This window comes from Phacochoerus africanus, chromosome 2 (assembly GCF_016906955.1).
Source record: "Phacochoerus africanus isolate WHEZ1 chromosome 2, ROS_Pafr_v1, whole genome shotgun sequence".
Classification (NCBI taxonomy): Eukaryota; Metazoa; Chordata; class Mammalia; order Artiodactyla; family Suidae; genus Phacochoerus; species Phacochoerus africanus.
This window is the reverse complement of record NC_062545.1, coordinates 11,469,599-11,490,565: the sequence shown is the minus strand read 5'-3', so window position 1 is coordinate 11,490,565 and position 20,967 is coordinate 11,469,599. Positions and strand designations below refer to the sequence as shown.

At 44.0% G+C, this 20,967-nt stretch overlaps 1 protein-coding gene across 1 annotated transcript in view; it reads right to left on the bottom strand.

Annotated features, from left to right (window-relative positions):
* The window catches only part of NOX3 (NADPH oxidase 3), a 54,938-nt gene that overhangs the window by 20,359 nt on the left and 13,612 nt on the right, over positions 1-20,967 (bottom strand). Inside the window, exons 7-10 of the mRNA XM_047769314.1 lie at positions 16,398-16,527; positions 11,350-11,442; positions 9,243-9,496; positions 3,160-3,322 (exon numbers count right to left, since the gene is read on the bottom strand). Coding sequence (XP_047625270.1) covers positions 3,160-3,322; positions 9,243-9,496; positions 11,350-11,442; positions 16,398-16,527 — 640 coding nt within the window. The remainder of the gene's footprint in view (positions 1-3,159; positions 3,323-9,242; positions 9,497-11,349; positions 11,443-16,397; positions 16,528-20,967) is intronic.

Sequence of the window (20,967 nt, the reverse complement as noted above, 5' to 3'; positions counted from 1 at the left end):
GAATAGAGATCAAAGTCTCTGTTTTATAGTTCTGTGGTAACTGCTTAGCCCTCCAACTGAAATGGCCTTGAGAAAACCCATAAACAGAGCCCAGTAATAACAATGGACTCGAGAGAGAGGAGGCAATACCAAGATTTTGTGGGTTCCTACATGTACCTTAAGATTCTGGGGGGTTCCTATAAGAATTTTTCCTATTTGCAATAAAATAATTGGAATGTATTATTTTAATTATAAAGTTACTGAACTTATAGTCTTTTTGTTTAAATAAAAACGTTAACCTTAGTAAGCCAGACGTTTATAGAAAATTGTGCAGAAGCCATTCGTTCATTCTTTTGAGGATGTAGACATTTATTTATCCATGGATTTATTCAAAATTTATAGTATGTATGTGTATAAATATATATGTCTCTTATTATGAAGATATCCAGAGAAGCCATGCTCAAGAAGCTCAAAGTCTGTTAAGGGAAATAAGGTACTTTATGAACCTTAGCACAAAAAAGAAAGATAAATGATATAAAAGGAGAACATCATAGGGTAACGGATCTTGAGAGAAGGGTCAGGTATTATACGTCTGGTGTGAGGAGAGTGACAGGCTTTTCATGTCAGGATGAGAGGGTGTGGCACATGGTAGGTGTGGAAGAGATTGTCCTTGAGCGAGTGAGTGAATGAATGTGAGATGCATGATCCCATTACCGTCTCCGTGTGAAGCATAATGCGACCTTTAGTGTAACAAGAACTATGAAGCTTTGAGCCGCTACAGTGGGTTTTCCTTGGCAGACAGCAAGAGCTTACCGAGACCAAGGAATCATCACAAACCATAACGAAGCTTTTCTGTGGGGTCCAAACATAGAAAACAGGGTCTGTTTTGCTTCTTTTGTGCCAGACTGAACTGTGGCCCCATTCCCCACCCCCTGAAATTCACGTGTTGAAACCTACCCCCAAAATTTGGACTTGGGAACTTTGGGAGGTGATTAGGTCACAAGGGGGGAGCCCTCTGGGATGGGATCAGCGCCCATTACAAAGCTCTCTTGTCCCCTTCTGCAGTGGGAAGTCAGAGCTGTTAGATGAGCTATTAGATGACGTCTGTGCATCAGGAAGGTGCTCTGAGCAGACACCACGTCTGCCGGTGCCTTGATCATGGACTTCCCAACCTCCAGAACTGTGAGGAATGCATTTCTGTTGTTTATAAGCCACCTCGTCTATGGCTTTTTTTTTTTTTTTTTAAATAGCAGCCCAAACAGCTTAAAACCCTTGGTTAAATGTATTGGAGCACAAAGGAAAGAACATGGGATTTAGCTTAAGAAGGACCTGGTTTCAAATTCTCATTCTGATAGTTGCTAACTTTCAGTTTCCTCACTGGTAATGTGGGGACACTACTTATCTGAAAGATGTACTATGACAATGTCATAACATAACTCTATCTTTCTTATTAGCTTTGTGATCCAGCCTCAATTTCCTCCTCTGTAAAATGTGAATAAAAGCGGTAAGTGCCTCAGAAAGGTGATGTGAAGTAGTGTGTGTGAAAGGCCTAACTCCCTGCCTTCGAGACGGTCAATGCTTGAGTAATCCAGGCTCTCAGCATCCATGGTGGTACTAGCAATCTATTTACAGCTTTGGCAGATATAACACACATTTAATATAATTTTATACACATTTACAAGGTAATGTCTCCACATTACCTATTTGTCTTATTTGGTATTAAAACTCCCTGTTGGATAGGGATGCTTATTTCTCCATCGTGAGGATCAGGAGAGCCAGCTCAGAGAGGGGAGCGGGTGCACTCAGCGGGACGCTGCCAGAGAGGGTGGAATCAGGCTGGGGTGGATTCTCTGACCACAGTCTGCCTACAGTACAGCAGGTGGGAGTCATCCCCACCACATGTGGGTTGTATGAAACCCAAGAGCCAGATGGACCCGGGTTTGAATCCCGTTTTGTCTTTCATTAACAGCGTATTCTCAGAAAATGACTTTGGTCTTTCTAAAGCTTCAGAGTCCTCATTTGGAAAACAGAACCTGTGCTATCTATTTTGTAAGGTTTTTGGGAAGATTATAAAAATAAAGCGAGAAAACGTTATGTCAAGCACCTGTCACTTGGAAACTCACGAAAAGATACTCTAATTTCTTAGCTGAGAAAGCCCCACCCGTAGAGATGGTTCCGTCTGGCCTGGCCCCGAGGCCTCTCAGAGCGCTGTTTCCAAGAGAATGGTAGGTGAAGAAAGTGTGGTGGGTAGATACGCTTGAGAAGAGCAGGTGAATCAAAATGGAAGGAGGTTCTTTTCTGCAGAAATTACGGGATAGGTTCATAGAAGGCGGCGATCTCCTACAGGGGATCTGTCGTGGCTTTTCTGGTGAGTTGACTAAGAATTCTTTTTAGCGGACCCTACCCTCTGACTACCGTTCTGTAGAACACACATGGAGACATGCTGATGCAATCACGTGTCTCCCTCTGACAGATGAGGAAACCGCAGCTAGCGTGTCAATCAGAGAAGTGGCAGAACCATGCCTAGAACTAGGTTTGCCTGACATCCTGGGGCCTCCTGAGCTGACCCCATTCAGTGTTAGCGTGGTTCCTTTTCTCCTGTCACGCCAGTGTCTGCTGCTGATCCTAAGATGGCTCAGCTATGGGATGGACTGAGGCACGAAGAGAACCATGGAGGTGGCTAGTCAGACAACGTACAAGGAATGACAAAAGGGGGGCCTAGGGCTGGATGGCCACACCAAGCAAGGAGACAAAGGAACCACAACTGTGGCCTTTTTGCTTCTCAATTAAGACCATGAGCTGAAAATATCGAATTGTACACTTGCAACCATGGCATCGAGCTAAGGAATCTAAGGCTGCCTGTTAATACCACTCACCACAGCCCAGTCACATAGCCATTTGCAGCCTGTCCATATTTCACTGATATGAGCAACTACATGTCCTGTAATGGCAATGAAGCAATAAAATTTATGTCTTGTCATCTTTAACAAGATTAGACATAACCCTTCTCATAAATGTAGCACTGAATGGAGATTTTTAAGAACATAAGTATAGTTAAGGATCCTTGAGTTTATCCCTCCTAGTTAATTAAAACCCTCCCCAGGAATCGGCGGATGATAGATAGAAGGACATTGAACTTTTTACTTCATGGAAGGGTGAACTGATGATTTTTTTCCATACCTTGCTCAGCTTCAGCTGGGTTTGTGACTCACAACATCTGTACCAGATAGATTTCAGCAGAGCGGCAAAGGGCGTGACCCCTATGCCCGCAGCAATGCACATGGTCACTGGATAGTGAAACACATCCGTCAGGGCAGCCCCGAACGGCCCGTCCACCGCCAGCCTGCAATCACAAAAGGCGCTTTTTGGCATTCAGAAAACACCCCGCTCTTGAAAACAAAACCATCCCAAACCAGTGTTCTGTGTAGGACGTGCTGGTGAATGCGTGCGGGGAGGTTGGCGCCGTGCTCAAGAGCGCCCTATTTGGACGTGTGGCATCGGGCTATGTCGCCCTGCCTGGTGGCACAGCTCTTTTTACAGTTCTTAGGAGCTTGTTCCACCCTCAAGCATCAGGAAGACTGGCAGGGGTGCTTTCTCTTTTCCTTTTGTTCTTTTTTTCCAGTTGCCATCAGAGGGAAACAGCAGAGGCACCAAGGTCATTGAGAAGGGTTATCTGTCTGTCCTTTTGCTAATATAATTCTCTCATTTTTATTTATTCCGTCCCACCTCTTAGTATGTTTATATAATTTTAGCCTAATGGACGCCATTCATTTGGAATAAACATAATTTTGGAATAATTTATTGCTTATGTGGATTTCCTAAAACTCATTATTTCAGATTATGCGAACTCAAAATCTGTAATAATTAGGCCAGGGGCAGCACGGATGTTTTCTCTCTGCTTAGAAAATGTTTCTTTATGAGGAAAATGCATATTCACGGGATAAGTGCCATCGTCTTTAACCTGGTCCTCAATGGACCGACCCCTGGATTCTGCTCCATCTCGTGTGATCACTTCTCCACACTGGCTTTTCTTTCATTTCTTAAAGGGCACAGAACCCCCTTCAGCCACGGGCCCTTACACGTAATAATCCAATTAATCACTGGGAATACTCTGTCCACGTTCTCTTCTCTCCCCTTATTTGGTTCATAGTTACCCTCCATGACGTCTTATCTCAGTCCCCATTTCCTTGGGGACATCTTCATGGATTTCTTAGACGAGAGATGAGATTAAATCCCCCCTTAGATCATTTATAACCCCACGTAACTCTGTAGTTCTCATCGCAGTTGTAGTTTTACAGCTGTTTGAGGGGTGTGCGTGTGTATAAGTATGTGTGCATAATCTGACTGGTGTCTATCTTGGCCACTAGACTCTTAAGTTCTGTGGAGGGGGGGGTCATGTCTGTCTTTGCCCTAACCACCCCCCCCCACCAGCCCAGCACCTGACATGGCATGGAGTTGTTCAATAACAATTTGTTGAATAAATTGTAAAGGGAATGTTTAAAATATTTCAGTCAGCAGAATGTATTAAATAACCTCTACTCTTCCAAAAGCACACATTTACATATGAACAAAGATATGCTAATTAAAAAGCTTCTAAGTTATTCATAACCATTCCCCAAGGGGTATCTGTTGAAGGCACTGAGGTTGGCCCATGTGGGCTTACTATGTGTTCATGAAAGTTCAATTGGGTTTACTTTAAAATATTCCATACGCCAGATCTCCTAATAATTCAAATGAACTCTCCTTAAGTTAATCTTAATTAATAAGGCTTTATTACATATTGATATATGGAAATAGAAGAATAAAAATAAAAGGTCATTAATCAGAAAGGGTTAGTATCTCAGCCTAGAGTAGATTCTTTTATAAATAATTAGATAAGGGGAACTGGGAGCCAAAAAAAAGGAACCGTCCACGATTAAAATGTCTTACTGTTAATTGTTTTTTATAATTAGTTGTATTTGGGATTTATTTGACACTGATTTTAAAAGATAACAATTAAACCCAAAGAAGAATTGTGCCACATGATCCACAGAAATGCGTAACAAACAACTTTCTGCATAATTAGAATTGAGACTCTACTGGAACGGCAGAGGGAATACTGAGTCGAACCTCCAGGCTAGTAGAGGGATCTTTCCTTCCCCTGATCACCTCCCCATGTGAACCTGCAGGGCCCCTATTCCATCGAGGGGCAGGTCTAAGGACTGGACAGTTTATTCTCCTGTCTCACCGAAATCTGTCTTCGGACCTCTTGTGCCTTTTGTCCTCCTGAGAAATACAAACCAGATCTTTTCTCTTATTTGGCCTCTCACACCCTTAAAGAATTGATCTGGGTATCATGATACCTATTGTTCTCTTTTTGGACCCAAATATCTCCATTTTTCACACTGCTGAATTGGCTTCCTTTGCACAAATTCCTGTTTATCAAGTTCGCTTGGCCTGTCTGATTCAGATACAGTTTCTAACAACGCAGCTTAGAAACAAGCCCCCTTTCCAGCACCCACATCACCCTTCCTTGCTGCTTCTAGCCAGTGGCACCACCCACCCTCCTCATCAACCCCCAGTCTCGACTCTCTGGACCCACAACCTCTACTCACCCACACTGTCTGTCCTCCCTGTCTAATCGTCACTTGCATTGTCCTCTCCGTGGTAGGTGACCTTTCTTATCTTGCTAATAGCAGCAGTAGATAACCTTTTATTTATACTATGCACGGTGCTAAACAAACTGCATATGAACTGTCATATGTAATCCTAAACAAAACCTCACAGGCTATTATTATCATCTTTATCTTACAGATGAGGAAACTGAGGCAGATGTCACATACATCCTCCAAGACCTCGCACAAAATTGGGCTTTGAACCCAGGTTGTTGGATGTTGGCGTCCCGGCTCTGGGGGGTAGATTAAATCACTGAAAACTCTAGTACTGACTCTGAGAAATTCCTCCACTTTACTTCAAAAGGCTAAGTCTTTATTTATTTATGTATGTATGTATTTATTTATTTATATTGAAGTAGAGTTGATTTACATTGTACGTAGGTATATAGCAAAGTGATTGTTTATATATACATACATTCTTTTTCAGATTCTTTTCTATTATAGGTTGTTACAAGATACTGACTACAGTTCCCTGTGTACAGTAGGTCCTTGTTTTTCTACTTTACATACAGTAATGCATGTCTGTTAATGTGAGGACTTTTAAAAGACCTCACAGTCTCCCTTTTTCCTGCACTCAGAGGAAGAATTTCTCTGATCTTGGGAGCTTTGCTTCTGCTCCTGGGCTCCTCAGTCACCTTCCCTTGTGGATTCCTGGGGCTGGATGAAATCCTTTCTGGGTCCAAAGCAGTGAAAAATTACGATGTTCTCCCTACCATGTCTGACTTAATCCAAAATTAAAACATCCCTGAGAGGTAAAATCATCGAAGGAAATTCAATAAAGTTCGATTCTTCGTATGTTGAAGATTTAAACAAATTCTAGGTTTCTGGGTGGTTTAGTGCTAACACACATACTTACACATACCTAGAGGCAGAGGTCAAATGATTTAACAAATGAATGGAAGCTGCACTGCGTACAGTGACTCCTTTTTATTCATTCAGTAAATATTTATTGACTGCCAGCTAAGAGGGCCTATACTGGGCCCTGGGGTCAACAGAATGAATCAAAGATATAAAGTTTCTTTTCTCAGGAAACTTCCATTCTTCTGTGGGGAGATGAACGGTAAACAAATGAACTGGCAGATATGTAGTGTGTCAGGTGGAGAGGAAGAAAGAAAGGCTTGGGGCACAGCGACCACGCGTGATGGGAAGGGAAGGCCTCACTAGAAGATATGAGAGCAGAGACCTGGGAAGAGTGTGCAGGGAGAGGGAACAGCAGTGGCAAAGGCACTGAGGACAGTGTACTCGGGGAGGGAGAGAAGCAAGAGCTGGAAGAACGGCTGGGTGCAAGGAGGAAGTGGGAGGTGGAGCAGAGGAGCCAAATCATGAAACGCATTCTGGAGACAGAAAGCAGGGTGCTACGGAGAAACACGTCCTGAGCTCTTGCTGGGGGACTGGCTTAAAGGCTGGCTGGTTGTGCAGAGGAGGCTTGGTTGATGTCTATCACACTCAGAGCAGAAACGAGGCTTGCCAATTGTATGAAGGTACCCATACTGGCAATGCTGAGGGAGGGCTGGGACCACTGTGTCTGTGTGTGTGTGAAAGAGCAGGTGATGTTTGCACTTCGTTTGTTATCACTACTCTTTAGTACCAATGTTTGAAATGAAGGCTGTGCCTCTTCTCATCCACTCACACGTCCTACTGCCGTGACCACTGTCTGGCAGCTCCTGACACCCTCCAAGGATGGCAGAAGAGGGTAGCTCTTGATGCTTCTTTTCAAATATCCAGTTCTTTCACTATGTTTTTCTCAATTTTTTTTGTGTGTGTCCCTGTTTTTCTGGGGCCTTCTACACAGGCTTTGAGTGCTTATTGGGCTATCCTGCAGTAAGAATGGGGATCGTCCTTAAGTCACTGTTTACCGAAAGGAGCCAAGGTGTGGTGATTTACACTGGGGTTTCTGTCCTGTGCCCACGCTTTTCTGCAGAGGATGCTGTTAGGGACTGAATTGTGCCCCCTAGTTGATATGCTGAAATCTGAGCCCTGGTTGGAAATAGGATTGCTGCTGCAGAAGTAATTAGTCAAGTTAAGATGAGGTGATTCAAGAGGAAAGTGGACCCTTAACCAGTAGGATCGGAGTCTTTAGAAGAAGGAACTGGAGTTCCCGTCGTGGCTCAGTGGTTAACGAATCTGACCAGGAACCATGAGGTTGCGGGTTCGATCCTTGGCCTTGCTCAGTGGGTTAAGGATCTGGCATTGGAGTGAGCTGCAGTGTAGGCCAACGGCTACAGCTCCCATTAGACGCCTAGCCTGGGAACCTCCATATGCCGTGGGTGCAGCCCTAAAAAAGGCAAAAAGACCAAAAAAAAAAAAAAAGAAGAAGAAGAAGGGACCACAGCAACAGAGAGACACACACACACAAGTGGGAAGAACACCGTGCTGACAGAGGCAGAGATTCAAATGCTGTATCTGCAGGTAAGGAATGCCAAGTATGGCTGGCAAACCAGGAGGAGCTAGGAGGAGCCAGGGAAGGAGGATCAGAGCCCTGCTGGTACCTAGATTTCAGACCAGCAGTCTCCACAAGTGTGAGAGCACACAATTCTGCTGTTTGGTCTCGCTCTGCTGCAGCACCCAGTTCATGGCACTTTGTTACGACAACCACAGGCAACCACAGGTGATGCCAGTGCTCCTCCAACCTTCTCAGATCTACCCTTTGCACGTCTTCCTTGTAGCAAACTTAATTCAACTGCTTGCAGGCCAGTGCTGAGCCATCAGACCTCCTGAAGGCCTGGAGAACACAGGCAAGGTTTTGACACACAGTGGAAGCTGATTAATACCTTTTGCATACACACGTGGTATTGGCTGAATGCTGACTTTCTTGATTCTTAGGTAATTTTGTCATTTTCTGAGCTTCAGTTTAATTGCCGAGCTCTTTCTCCAATGTGCGGGGCCTGCCAGGTTAATTTGGACTGTAAAGCATCCTTCTTCTGAAGATTAAACTTTATAAACTTTAAAATATAATGGAGAAACTTCAGACTAGGGTAGCAAACAGTTTACAGGGCTGCCTTGCTCATCACAAGCTGCTTATAATCCGCCGAGGGATGTTGTGGAGCTGGGAAAGCCAGATCTTCCCTCTCCCCAGATCATCACCTGCGTTTGTTGGACACGCGTCATTTGTTTTGTAAAGAAATGTTCTTGCTTCTACTGGAAATCTACAGAAATATATATATATATATATATATATATATATATATATTTCTAAAAGTTGTGCTTTTTCTTTCTTTTTTTTTTTTTTTTAAAATAGCTGCACCTGTGGCATATGGAAGTTCCAGGCTAGAGGCTGAATCAGAGATGCAGCTGCCAGCCTACACCACAGCCATGGCGACACTGGATCCAAGCCCCACACTGCAGCTGGCAGCAATGCCGGATACCTGACCCACTGAGTGAGGCCAGCGATCCTCACAGAGACAAGTTGGGTCCTTAACTCACTGAGCCACAATGGGAACTCCAGAATTATACTATTTAAATAGAGATTCTCAAATTTTCGAAGTGGATTCAAATTTATTTACCATCTAGAATAACGATATTGCTGAAGGTGTTCGCATGTTGATGCACCAGAAGACCTTACTTTTTATAATATTCTAACCTATACATAAAAAAGAGATGGGCTCCCACCTTGGCAGGCTCCAGGGCTCCCTCAGGGCCTGTCCCTCTGCCCCAAAGGCTTTATATAAAGCTTCTGTCCAGTCTCCTGCTACCCGGATGTGCACACTGAAGAAGTCCTCCTGGGGAGCAGAGGTGAGGGTGAAGGGGTGCCACTCCAGCCAGGATACGGATGGGCACTGGATCAGGACATACTGGCCTGGCGCCATTTTAAAGTTGCGCTTCTTCATCTGAAGTTCTAGGACTCTAGACGGATGGCTTACCACCTGAATGAGAGCAACAGAGTTGTTGGTTTTTTTCACTCAGGTTAAATAAGAAGGAAATGGGCTTCATTCCATCAAAGGTTTTCAGATTTTTACATCCGCTTTTTTGAGGTGTAATGACAGGGACCGTTCACGATGACTTTCCAAGGATCTCTGCCATCACTTTTATGGCTGGGTTGGCAACTCCAGCAAAATGACCTTGATGTCCTTCAGAGTGATAGGTCTGAAATTTGGGTAGCTGTATCCAGGGGCAAAGTGGTGTCTGGCATGTGATTTTCTGTCTCAAGTGGCCATGCTTTCTGCAGCAGAGTTAATTTCAGGCCCAAGAGAAAATAAGCTGGTATTTCACATCTAGCCCTTAATTACACTTCAAGTTATTAAAACAGTCACAGAATTAACTTCATGTTTTAAAATGTAGAGGTCCATTTGTTACCATTTTCAATGATGTGCATCTTTTCTTAATCCCTTAGGATGTGCCCCCCGCTATTTCTTCTAAGTATGAAACAATCTTCAAACTCACTCTGAAATGTTTTGCTTGTTTTGTTTGGTTTTAGTCTAGTCTCATCTAATCTGCTACCTAGGCTCTGAGTGTTAGATTTAAGAAAGCATCATGCAAAGGCTATTGCTTTTTAAGGAGCTCTATAACTTGCTGCTAATCAGAGGCAAAGCACTGATTTCCCTTCTGAGACTTCCCTCTTGTCTCCTGGCCCCATGTTTTCTTTTGTGGCAGGAGGCACAATGGAACGAAACCTAGTGTCTCACTCCTACGACAGGATTTTCCCATTCAGAAGAGAATTTCACAGCATCTTCACCATTAGTTCTGTTTTTCCTCTCCCTACTGATATTCGTTCTGATTCTGCTGTTAAATGGTCTCCCTAGTAAGAGCTCTAGTAGATTTCCAGAAGTTTTACTGTCTGGCTCTTGATATAGCTTGATATTCTTTGGTGCTTAACTTAAAAACAGCAACACAGAAACAGCTTAAAGTAGAAATATGAAGCAATTCCTAGGCATCCACTTTCATGAACGCAGTGAAAGAGATAGAGGGTCCTGTTAATGTTGTATTAGCAAAGCTGTACGGGTTTGGTTAACAGAGAATTTCTTCAAAGACATTTACAAAACGGGAGTGTGGGGGCAGGAAGTGTGGCTAACTTTTCAATCTCCTGGGCATGTATTCATGATCAGTTTGCTCATGTCATCCTCTAGCGCCAGGTCGACACTGGAGAGCTGGGGGAGGGAGGCGAGCCCTGGAAAACACGCCCGCCAGGTGGGCCCGGGGCAGAGGCCCCTGGACATCCTAGCACACTCTCTTCACTAGGGCGGACACCTTTCTTCCTCTGAACCTGAGGGCGCCTGCTCCCCCGTCTTCTGCTTAGTGGTTCCAAGCGTGAGTGTGTGTACTCGGAAACCCACGTACATTACGTGTGTGTGTGTGTGTTTGTGTGTGTGTGTGTGTGTGAGAGAGAGAGAGAGAGAGAGAGAGAGAGACACCTGTGTCTCCCTGTGGTGGAGGAGGTGATAACCATACTCCGAGTTGCTATGATCAGTGTGAAGCCTTCTCGGCCTGCCTGCCTTTTTCTCCCTGGAGAGAAACTGAAATAAAGGGAAAATACAGATGACTCCAGTGCTGTACCATAACCTTTAGCGCAAGTCTTGTACCAGGATGGAGCCCTGACTCTGTCTTTGGTAAAATTAGTCTCACTAAAAGATGCACAGGATACAAGCAATTATTAGAACAGAAGATGAGCCACTAAATTACAGACAGTTCTACAATAAAAATGGCAAATTAAAAACTTGGGCTAATAAAAAATTTTCATCTCCACTCAGGTTTTTATTCAGACATAAACCTATACGCGTACCTTGGTAATGACAACTTCTTGTTGAAATCGCCAGAACCTAATTATTCTTTCACATGCATACAAGACCACAGGGCCTAAAACCCATTTCCAAGCCTGCAGAGAACAGCAGAGGGAGAGGAAAAGGAAATGAAAATTGAATCCAAATATTTTCAATTTGAACCAATCAATATATAACACGATGGGGCTTAGACATTCTCCTTTAACTATGGGCCAGTTATATCAACAACAAAGATGTCTCCTTGTATTAAATACCATAACATTCAATTATTCCTTGATGTCTGCAAGCTTATTTAAGAGATTAAACTCTTCTGTATTGGTTTTTGTGCTTACTTGATCAATGATGCCTTTATGTAATTAGAAATAATTGAATTTACAAAGAAATAAGAAAGCAGATTGATGTTTATGTTACATATGATAGGGTCATAAATGCTCCCAAACTCGGCCAAAGTCAAAGACTTACCTACAAACTACGTTACCGAGTCAACATAGGACACGAGCAATTCAATAAAGACATTCTAAATGGTAATTTGGGGGGCCAACGACACATCAGAACTTGGTGGGGGGGTCTGCCTAAAGCAACTCACACACCCACATCCACATCCACACAGAAACACACACCCGCACATGTGGGTACAGCCAATGTCATCTGGAGTAAAACATAAAGTTAATTTCTCAGCACTTTAAATGTAGGTTTACAGGTTCTGAACAAAAGCCTAGACGCTTGTCTGGAGAATTGCGACAGGGAATGTTTCCATTCCGTGTTAAGCCTTTATGAGTGCACTCTGCAGTAGCAAGGATCAGTTTACCAGCAGACTACTCTTGTCCCAAGGTTGGGTTACAACATAAAGTGCCTGCTTCCTCTAAAAGGGAAGGAATGAGAACCTAAAATTTTTGAAGTTTTATGCGAGGTTTGCTATCAAACAACCTCCTGGGGCCTATCGCATTCTCTTTAGTTTATAGAAAAGGAAACTAAGGCTCAGCAAGATGGAACAGATGGTCCAATCACTAAGGCAGTAAGTAAGGTGCACAGTGAAGATGTGAACCCAGACAGCCTGGACCACCCAGCCTGTGCTTTCCCCAGGTGCTCACACTTCTGTCTGCCCAGTGCTGATGTTGGAACTGACACTTGTTTTACAAAACATTAGCGACTCATTAATTCATTGAATTTTAGGATGATAAGGGTTCTTGGAAATCCAGTCTAGTTTTTTTTAAAGACGGAAAAGTGTAACGTTCTGGGAGTAGGTGAGTTGCTTAGGGAGACAGCATCCGAGACTAGAGCCCGTGCCTTCTCCTAATTTCCTGAAATTCCCTCCTTGGAGTTCTAAGTTCCTGGCACCTGCTCTTAGAACACTGTCTCCCAGCAGGGAGGGCATCGCCTTCTCTTGCACTCAGGCGTTCACTAAGCCCTCACCAACACCGAATGACTCACCATCTCCCCACTCATCACTCCCCTACCCACTGTCCTACTCCATCTTTTCTGTTGATAGGTCACAAGCCCTTCAGCATTGTTTTATTTTTTAGCCTTTGTTATCTTTCTCGTTTCTCCTAAATCTCTGTTGTTTATTTCTGGGTCTGTTTGTATGGCACCTTTTCCCACCTACATCAACCTTCTGTGCTTTTTCCCAGGAGCCTCTTGCTAGCCTGATAAAGGTTCGATTTATATAGGCACCACAAAGCAATTTGACCCACTTATTCCTTTCTGCCTCAGTGGGGTTCAGCAACGTGTTCAGAATAACGGAGAGAATAAAACCTTTTGTCCACTTGCGCTGTGGGTGAGGTGGGGGTGATCATCAGAATAAGGGAAAGGACAGGAAGGGGTACACGTGAAGGATGGGGCTGGACCAAAGGGGTGACTCTTTAGGTCTCTTATGCTCAAAGGAACCAGAAAGTATTTTGAGAAGTGGTTTGGATATTTACAGAAATGACAGCAAGAACGCAATTCTTTCCATACAAGCCTAGAGAGAGATTTGCAAAAACACATGTAGTCTCTATGTATTTTTACGAATAATCTTCCACGCCCATAGAAAGTTTGAGACATCACACACTTCATTTTGGTGCTGTCAAATCAGACATGGTCTCTGCTTTTTCCATGTTGGCAAAGTGGAATGGATTATCCTTCTCTGTATAGCTAGTTAGGAAGGAGCATGTGAGCTGTTCATCCTCGGTTCGGTCTCTCTCCAGTCTCTAATGGCCCCAGGAGCAGAAGGCCCAGTTTAGGTTACACCGTGGTGCTCCTGGAGCTCCTGGAAGTTGGGGAGAGGGAGAGGATGGCCGGAGAGGATATTCAAGGATATACACCCTAGAAGTGATGACCAGGATAGGCAAGAGTGAAAACAAGAAGGAAACACAGCCCAGAGCAGGAGGGGCGCATGGTCAGGCAGAGCCTTGGTGGGTCTCAGAAGACCTGGGTTCTAGTCCTGGGGTTATCTCCTTCACCTTATGCCTTCAGCAAAATCTTTTTTTTTTTCTTCTTTTTTTAATGCTTAAATGTTCTGTTTTGTAAAATGGGAGAGCTGAAGGCAGTTATTATTTGGGATCTCTCCAAGCTCTTAAAGGCTTCAGCTTTACTTGCAGAGAGAAATATTATGTCCGGAGTGTGTATGTGCAGAGAGCAGCAGAGAGCTGACAAAATGTGGAGGTGAGGAGGCCAGAGATTCAGAACAAATGTTGAAGAGTACAGGGGTGAAAGTTCATGGCCACAGCGTTAGGAGCTCTGGCCCCTTGACGTGATTTTGCTAGGAATGCCTTTTGTAACCATAGGAAAGAAATGAAACCTCCTTGGGCCTCAATACCTCCATCAATTAAATAAAGAGGAAGAGCTATTTAGTACCTAAATGTGATTAATGCTAAATACTTGGTGGAATCTTAGCATTATTTTTCCTTCTCCAAAAATATTCAAAAAAGTCATGGTATAGTGAGTATTTTAGGGCAGAAATAAAACCATGTTGATTTAAAAGCTGCAGTAATGAAACCTGTTTCCTCTACTTTCACTCCTGGCTTTTCATTCCTACCAGAAAATAAGAACATGCTGACTTTGATTTTATTTTATGTGTGTGTTTATGAAAGGCCTCTTTTTCTAGACAATAAGATTTCCAGGGGCAGGAACCACATCACTGAATCCTGCCTCTAGTGAGACACCAAGAACATAATGGCCACTTGGCAAAAAAGCGTGCTGAGTTTACCTCAGTTAAAGCTTCTTCCTATAGGCTGACATCATTCCCTAGTAACTAAAAAAGTGTCAGTCTTATCATCATTTGTTCAGATTATAGTGAAATGCAAAAAGGTGCTTCTTTGGCTAAGGAAGACCAGGCATCTTTTGTGATGGACTGTGTGGGGAATTCTAGAGTCTGGAGTCTTACATGCATCTGTGAGTTCTGGTAGAAAGGGGGAGGGGGACAAGGTGGGGAGCAGGGGACTGCAGAGTCTAATCAGGCCTTTGATCAGTTGGGTTTATATGAAGTGATGTAACAAAGCATCCTCAGCCCTAACATGGGAGCGGGGCACCACTGAGGGTGAAGCGATAAATATTCCATTGGGAAAATATTCCACCATGAAAATGCACCAAGTCCAGAGAAAGGCAAAGAGGAAGAGATTGAGTCTAGGGTAGGGGTGGTGCAGTGAAGCACGGGAACAAGGCTTCCTTGTCCTTGGGATGCCTTTTGGAGTTCGTGTCTCTGAGACATCAGAGAGCATCTTGTTACAGCTCAGCCAAGCGGTAAGTGCACAGCCCGCACATGCTTTGCATCAGGGTCCATTACAAATAATGGGAAAGAGTGACAACATGAGTTTGGGTGTGCAAGGAGGTGTAGCAGGGGAGAGTGAACAGAGAGGTGGGTACGGTGCCCCTTTCTAATAATTAATGTCAGCCCAGGCTGCGGGGAGCGGGCTCTAGTCTGTAGGCATGAGGTGTGGGAGCGCATTGATTTTTTTATGGAGACACTGTAGCTGAGAATTTTTGCGAGGCATTCATGCTCCTCATTAGTATGCAGGCTGGGTAGTGCCCACCGATAGTTGAGTTTAAGACAGAGACAATCTATACTGGCTATTAAAAGAACCACAGTCTAATGGGCACGTCTATTCCAGTGCTCTCGGTTTTAAACATTCCTTCTCGCAGTTTCCACCCTTAAAATCCAGTCCTTCATCTAATATAGTTGAGGATTTTCAAAAAAGTTCCTATGCTCTTCATATGTGGATGACTTAATATCCTGACCCCTCACCATCTAATTTATACTATTTTCCCATGTTCTTGTGATCCCTATTTTTTGGCACTTGCTTCCTCCTTGTTTTGATCTGCTGGCTTCATTTGCTTTCTTTCATGCATTACCCAGCTGTCCCCAGGTTTGCATTGCTCTAAGACACACGAGGAGACCAAACAGGATTATTATTTCTGTTAATCTACGCTACCAACTGTAGTGCTTACAGCATACCGGGGAAATCTTACTTTTGAGATCTTGTGGACATTATCATCTACTCTAATTAAGTCTATTTTTGGCTCATATTGTCATGATTTCAGTTATAGAAGCTTAATTAGAGAAGGAAGGAAATGCATGTAAACTCAGATTTTTTTTTCCATCTGAAGAGTCATGGAAAGAAGGAAGCTTGTGAAGAGGGCACAATTCTTATCAGGTCATGGATAAGGGATGATGTTGTCCATTCTCAGAATGGAGAGGGCAGACGCACAGGGAGGGGCAGACGCACAGGGAGGGGCAGCAGGCAGCTGAGGGTGCAGAGGTGGAGGGTGGGGGAGCCAACCGGCTTTCTGACTCCTCCAGAGACATGACTGTGCTTGTGGGGCTCTGAATTCCCACGCTCACAGACATCCACATTTAAACGTAAGGAGCAGAACACATTTCAAAACGAATAGAGTGCTTTTGGCAGGAAACCTCTCTCAAAATTATCCATAACTCCATTTCTCCATTAGCACACTTAATAAAGAGTTGGCTTTGTCTGGCAGTGACACGGGCTGTTCTTTTTTCAAGCACATAAAAGCTCCAGCTGTTTTAACAGTGGCGACAGCTATTTTTAAAAGCTCCTAGGCTCATTCTTACCGAAGGTTCCTTGCCAGAAAATTGAGGCACGGGACACCGGGCAGCTGTCTGCCACTCAGCAAAGTGGTCTCTGCAGAAGGTGACATTGTGGAGCAGAAGACTTTCAGGGGTCTGGCCACGAACGATCCGACTGATCATTAAAAAAAAAGAGCAGAACACAAGCCCAAAGTTTGGAAGTGGTTTTGTGCAGTCTTGTGATACCAGCGATACATACTCTACAGTGCAATAACACGGCCACTGTCTTAACATCCAGGCTGTGGTGTATTTCCCTAAACAACTTTAAAAATAGGAGTTTAAGAAGCTTTGAGTAACTCTGAAGATCCCAGAAAAGAAGTGCCCCTCTGAGGTACCCTGTGTTAAATTGAACGTGTCTATATTAGAGAATTTATAATGAAGGAAAATTGTTTGAACACATCCTTTTGTAGACTGTTGAATTTAATTAGGTTACATCTTGCCCTGATTGCTGATTTGGGCTAATTGGCTAACTTTGTACTATTTGGGTCTTTTGCAAATGTATTGAACTTCTACCCTTCCTGGTTTATTTCTGAGCCCCTAGAAGATGTCAAGTGAGGAAGACAACAGAAGTGCCCTGAATAATGGCATTTCCCCCCACCTGCAGTGACCCATAGCAGGCTTAGCATTTGATAGGGTCAAAATAGGTCAGTGTGAAATGTGCCTTCAAGACTACATTGTTGAATTTCAGAGCCAAAAAGGGAAATGGGCTTCGTGAATAGAGCACTGGATCGAGTCCTGTGATCCTGCTGTATTATATTCTCCACAAATGCAGTAATGACTGTCCTTTGACAGGTTGCTTAGGTACAAATTCCTCCCCTTACCCCTGGTACACAGGCTGTGAAGCATGCGGTGCCGAGGTCATGTAATCTAGGAGATGCTCAATTCCTAGGTGTTTGGGAATAAAATGCATTGATTTGTTTTTGAGGAGCATGGTCCTGCAGACCGAGAAAGTTTAGCATCACACAGCTCAGGTGCTGGGTGGCCTGTGGAGTAACATGTCTCCTTTTGCATTGCATCGTAGGGCCTGGGAGAAGGGTGCAATGATGCCCTTGGAAACAGCCTGGAGAGCTGCCACCCTGGCCTTTGTCCCAGTCTGTTAGTCTGTTTAATGGAAGTCATCCAAACTTGCTAACATCCCTCTGCGTCAGAGGAGCAAAACTATCTGTGAATCTCCCCCGAGCAAATGATACCCAGACAGAGGAAGAGTGAATAAAAACATGAGAGCCAGAGGAAAGGAATCTGTAAATTTTAACACCTTCACTTTCAGGCCTGAGGCAACATTTCTTATAAGGTCTAAAGAAACCTCAGAATATTTCTCAATTGCAGTAAGTATCTTTTAAAAATGTTTAAACTTTTCATGTCTTCATCTATGCCATCCCATAATAGGAAGATTAGTGGGCTTTAACACATTCCAATAATCCTACTTTACTTGGCATTTTGTATAGAATTTGCAAATTACTTTTCGCTGTAAACAGTAGCTGTGGAATACTTCAAGCTGAGAAGATTAAATGAGGCCCTTATCCCAAAATAAGCCTTTCGACTAAGTTAAAACGACGGAAAAATTTCATCTTATGAAATGTTATTTGGATATTAAAAAATATCTCCAATGAAACACTGCCCAGTGAAATCCTCCAATGCACCAGGGTGTGACTGCCCCGGGGAAGGGTCACGGCGATGCATATGCATAATTTCTGTGAAGGGGACTTGCAGACACATGTGGATTATGAAGAGCCTCTCAAATGAACCACGGGGGTTAACAGCCTGGCATGGGCAGAAGAACCCGTAAAGGCTGGCCTGCTGGTCTTGGTCTTCGGGGTGGAACACTTGGGGACTACAAACCATCCATCCCTCCCCTTACACATGAAAAGTCAGGGTGAGGGATGATGCATTTATAAGAGTCAGTTGCAAGTATTTTAATGTCAAAGAGGCTGGAAAGCTTTCGCCAGGCAGCATCGACGTGATCACTGACTGACAAGGTTTCTAAAAATTAGCAGAGGGATGGCCAGCTTTTTAGGGTAAAATACGCCTCCAGGGACAAGTCTCCCTTCTCCCATGTCTGTGAGTCAGACAAGCTGATGGTAGGGGCTCTTAACCAGGCAGAGCAGTGGTGGCAGCAGCAGTGGACCCTCTTCAAGAAGTGGGGGGCTGGGATGGGGGGAGCTCCTGTGTGGGACAGGGGGACACTGGAAGAGGCAGCTGCCTTGCTGAGGTGCAGATCCAGAAGAGCTGCCACAGGGCCCGCCCACTCATGGTCACAATCACTGTGCGGCGTGTGATTTGATCAGCCATATGGTCGCTTGGACCATGCATTTGCTCTTTGAGATCTGGACAGAAACAGAGCCCACCTCTGAGACCAGGCCCCTCTGCACCCAGCCGCTGCTGTGGTGGGAGACCACGGTGCAGGACAGGTTACCATGTAGGCGTAGGAGGCAGAGGAGCTGCTGGCAAGCCACGCAGGGCTTTGCAACATGACTGGCCACATTCTTGTGTCAAAAAATGTCTTAGTCACCAAGTCAGTGATCCACTCCAGTAAAGGTGTGGTGGTCTGAAGACTGACGTCTTGGGTCTGACTGCCATCTTCCTGTCCTGGGATCTTGAGTGAATCACTTCACCCTCTGGACATCTGTTTCCTCCTTAAGAAAAGGGGACAACAGCACCATCTCACTGGACAGGGCTGTTGTCTGGGTCAAACTGATCATGCATGTGAATGTGCTTTGAAAATTTAGCCTGGGAATAAAAGGCATCAATTTATGAAATAATTGATGTGGGACAAACTAGCTTACACACATCAATTGGTTAATTGGCCTAGAGCCAGTCTGGTAATATTTAAAGAATTAAAAACATTATATTTGAAAGGTGCTATACTCCAGATACTGCTTTAGCTTCCTGATGAAGAAATTAAGAGTATCAGGCACTTGTTGAATGGCAAAACAGTATTTTATGAGATGTCTGAACAAAAAGGAATCCTAGAGATCAGATAGAAAATCCCTGAGATCTGATAGAATCAAAAAGGCTTGCACATGGTCACTCTGATGACTAGTGACAGAGCCAAGGTCAGACTGTCATCTCAAACACTGTCCCCTCCCACACTGGGTTTCCTAATGGATAATTCTGGTCAAGCAGAAGTAAAATTTGGGTGTCAAAAAATATATCCGGATTGAGTTCCAGGCACTGGAAGGTGGATGGGATCCTTCTAGCCTGCCCCGTGGAAGTTCCCTTGCATCTCTTCTCCATCCAGTGGCTGATGGACCTAACGGAGGGAGGAGCCACAGGTGAAAGCAGCCTGAGCTCTGAGTGACTGTGTGAAGAAGAGTTTGCTGGCCAACAGCCATGCAGCTGCTGAGATTTGGGGGTTATTATTTTTTTTTTTTTGTCTTTTTTGTCTTTGTTGTTGTTGTTGTTGTTGCTATTTCTTGGGCCGCTCCCACAGCATATGGAGGTTCCCAGGCTAGGGGTTGAATCGGAGCTGTAGCCACCGGCCTACGCCAGAGCCACAGCAACTCGGGATCCAAGCCGCGTCTGCAACCTACATCACAGCTCATGGCAACGCTGGATCGTTAACCCACTGAGCAAGCGCAGGGACCGAACCCGCAACTTCATGGTTCCTAGTCGGATTCGTTAACCACTGCGCCACGACGGGAACTCCTGAGATTTGGGGGTTGTTTGTTACAGCAGCTAATGCTGCCCATTCTGACCAATCAGAGGAGATGGGGAAGGTGAGAAGTAGGGCTCTTCTTTTACACAAAAGAATCCAGAGGGAGATCTCATTCATCAGTGTCTAGATGCCAAGTGCTGGGACAGCACGGGGGCATGAAATAACTCTCCCTATTTGACACCAGTGTGGCAGACAAGCCCAGGACAGGTAACAGGTACCAGAACAACGGCATATGAAGTCCAACCACTTGTCCTGGGGCCCATATTTTAAGAACAAAAAACAAGAGGAAAAACTGGGAGAAAAATAAATAAATAAATAAAGGAAAAAAGGTGATCAGAACCTTATCTTGAAAAATAAATTGAAAATGTTAAAAATTAAAAATAAGCTAAGTTCACATTAATTTACCAAAGTGTAGTAACTCTAATGTCTAGAGCAGAAAAACGACAAAGAATAAATTTTCTTTTCCATATATTTTCCTAAAAAATTTGTCTAAAAGCATTATCGACATCCTTCCCTTCTCATTTGTCCATTTTGCAGTTCTTATGGTTTAGAGATTTTATATATACATACATACATACATACATGTATATATACCTGTCTATCTATCTACCGACCTACCTATCTACCTACCTCTATATCCTGATTAATCCTCTATAAATTAGATCTGTGGAAATAGGTTCTGAATGAAACATAACATCTATTGCTATCCAGCACTCACTGACATTCCTCGATCTAACATACATGTCAAGACTCCCTAACAGAAGAAGCTAGGACAAATAAACATAGCACTTGACCACCCATGTTGCTTATTTTCAGTGTTGTTAACAACATGTTCACCACAGTGGCAGTGCTTTTTCATACGTTCTATGTGTCCATTAGTCCTATGTGTCACTTTCTTCC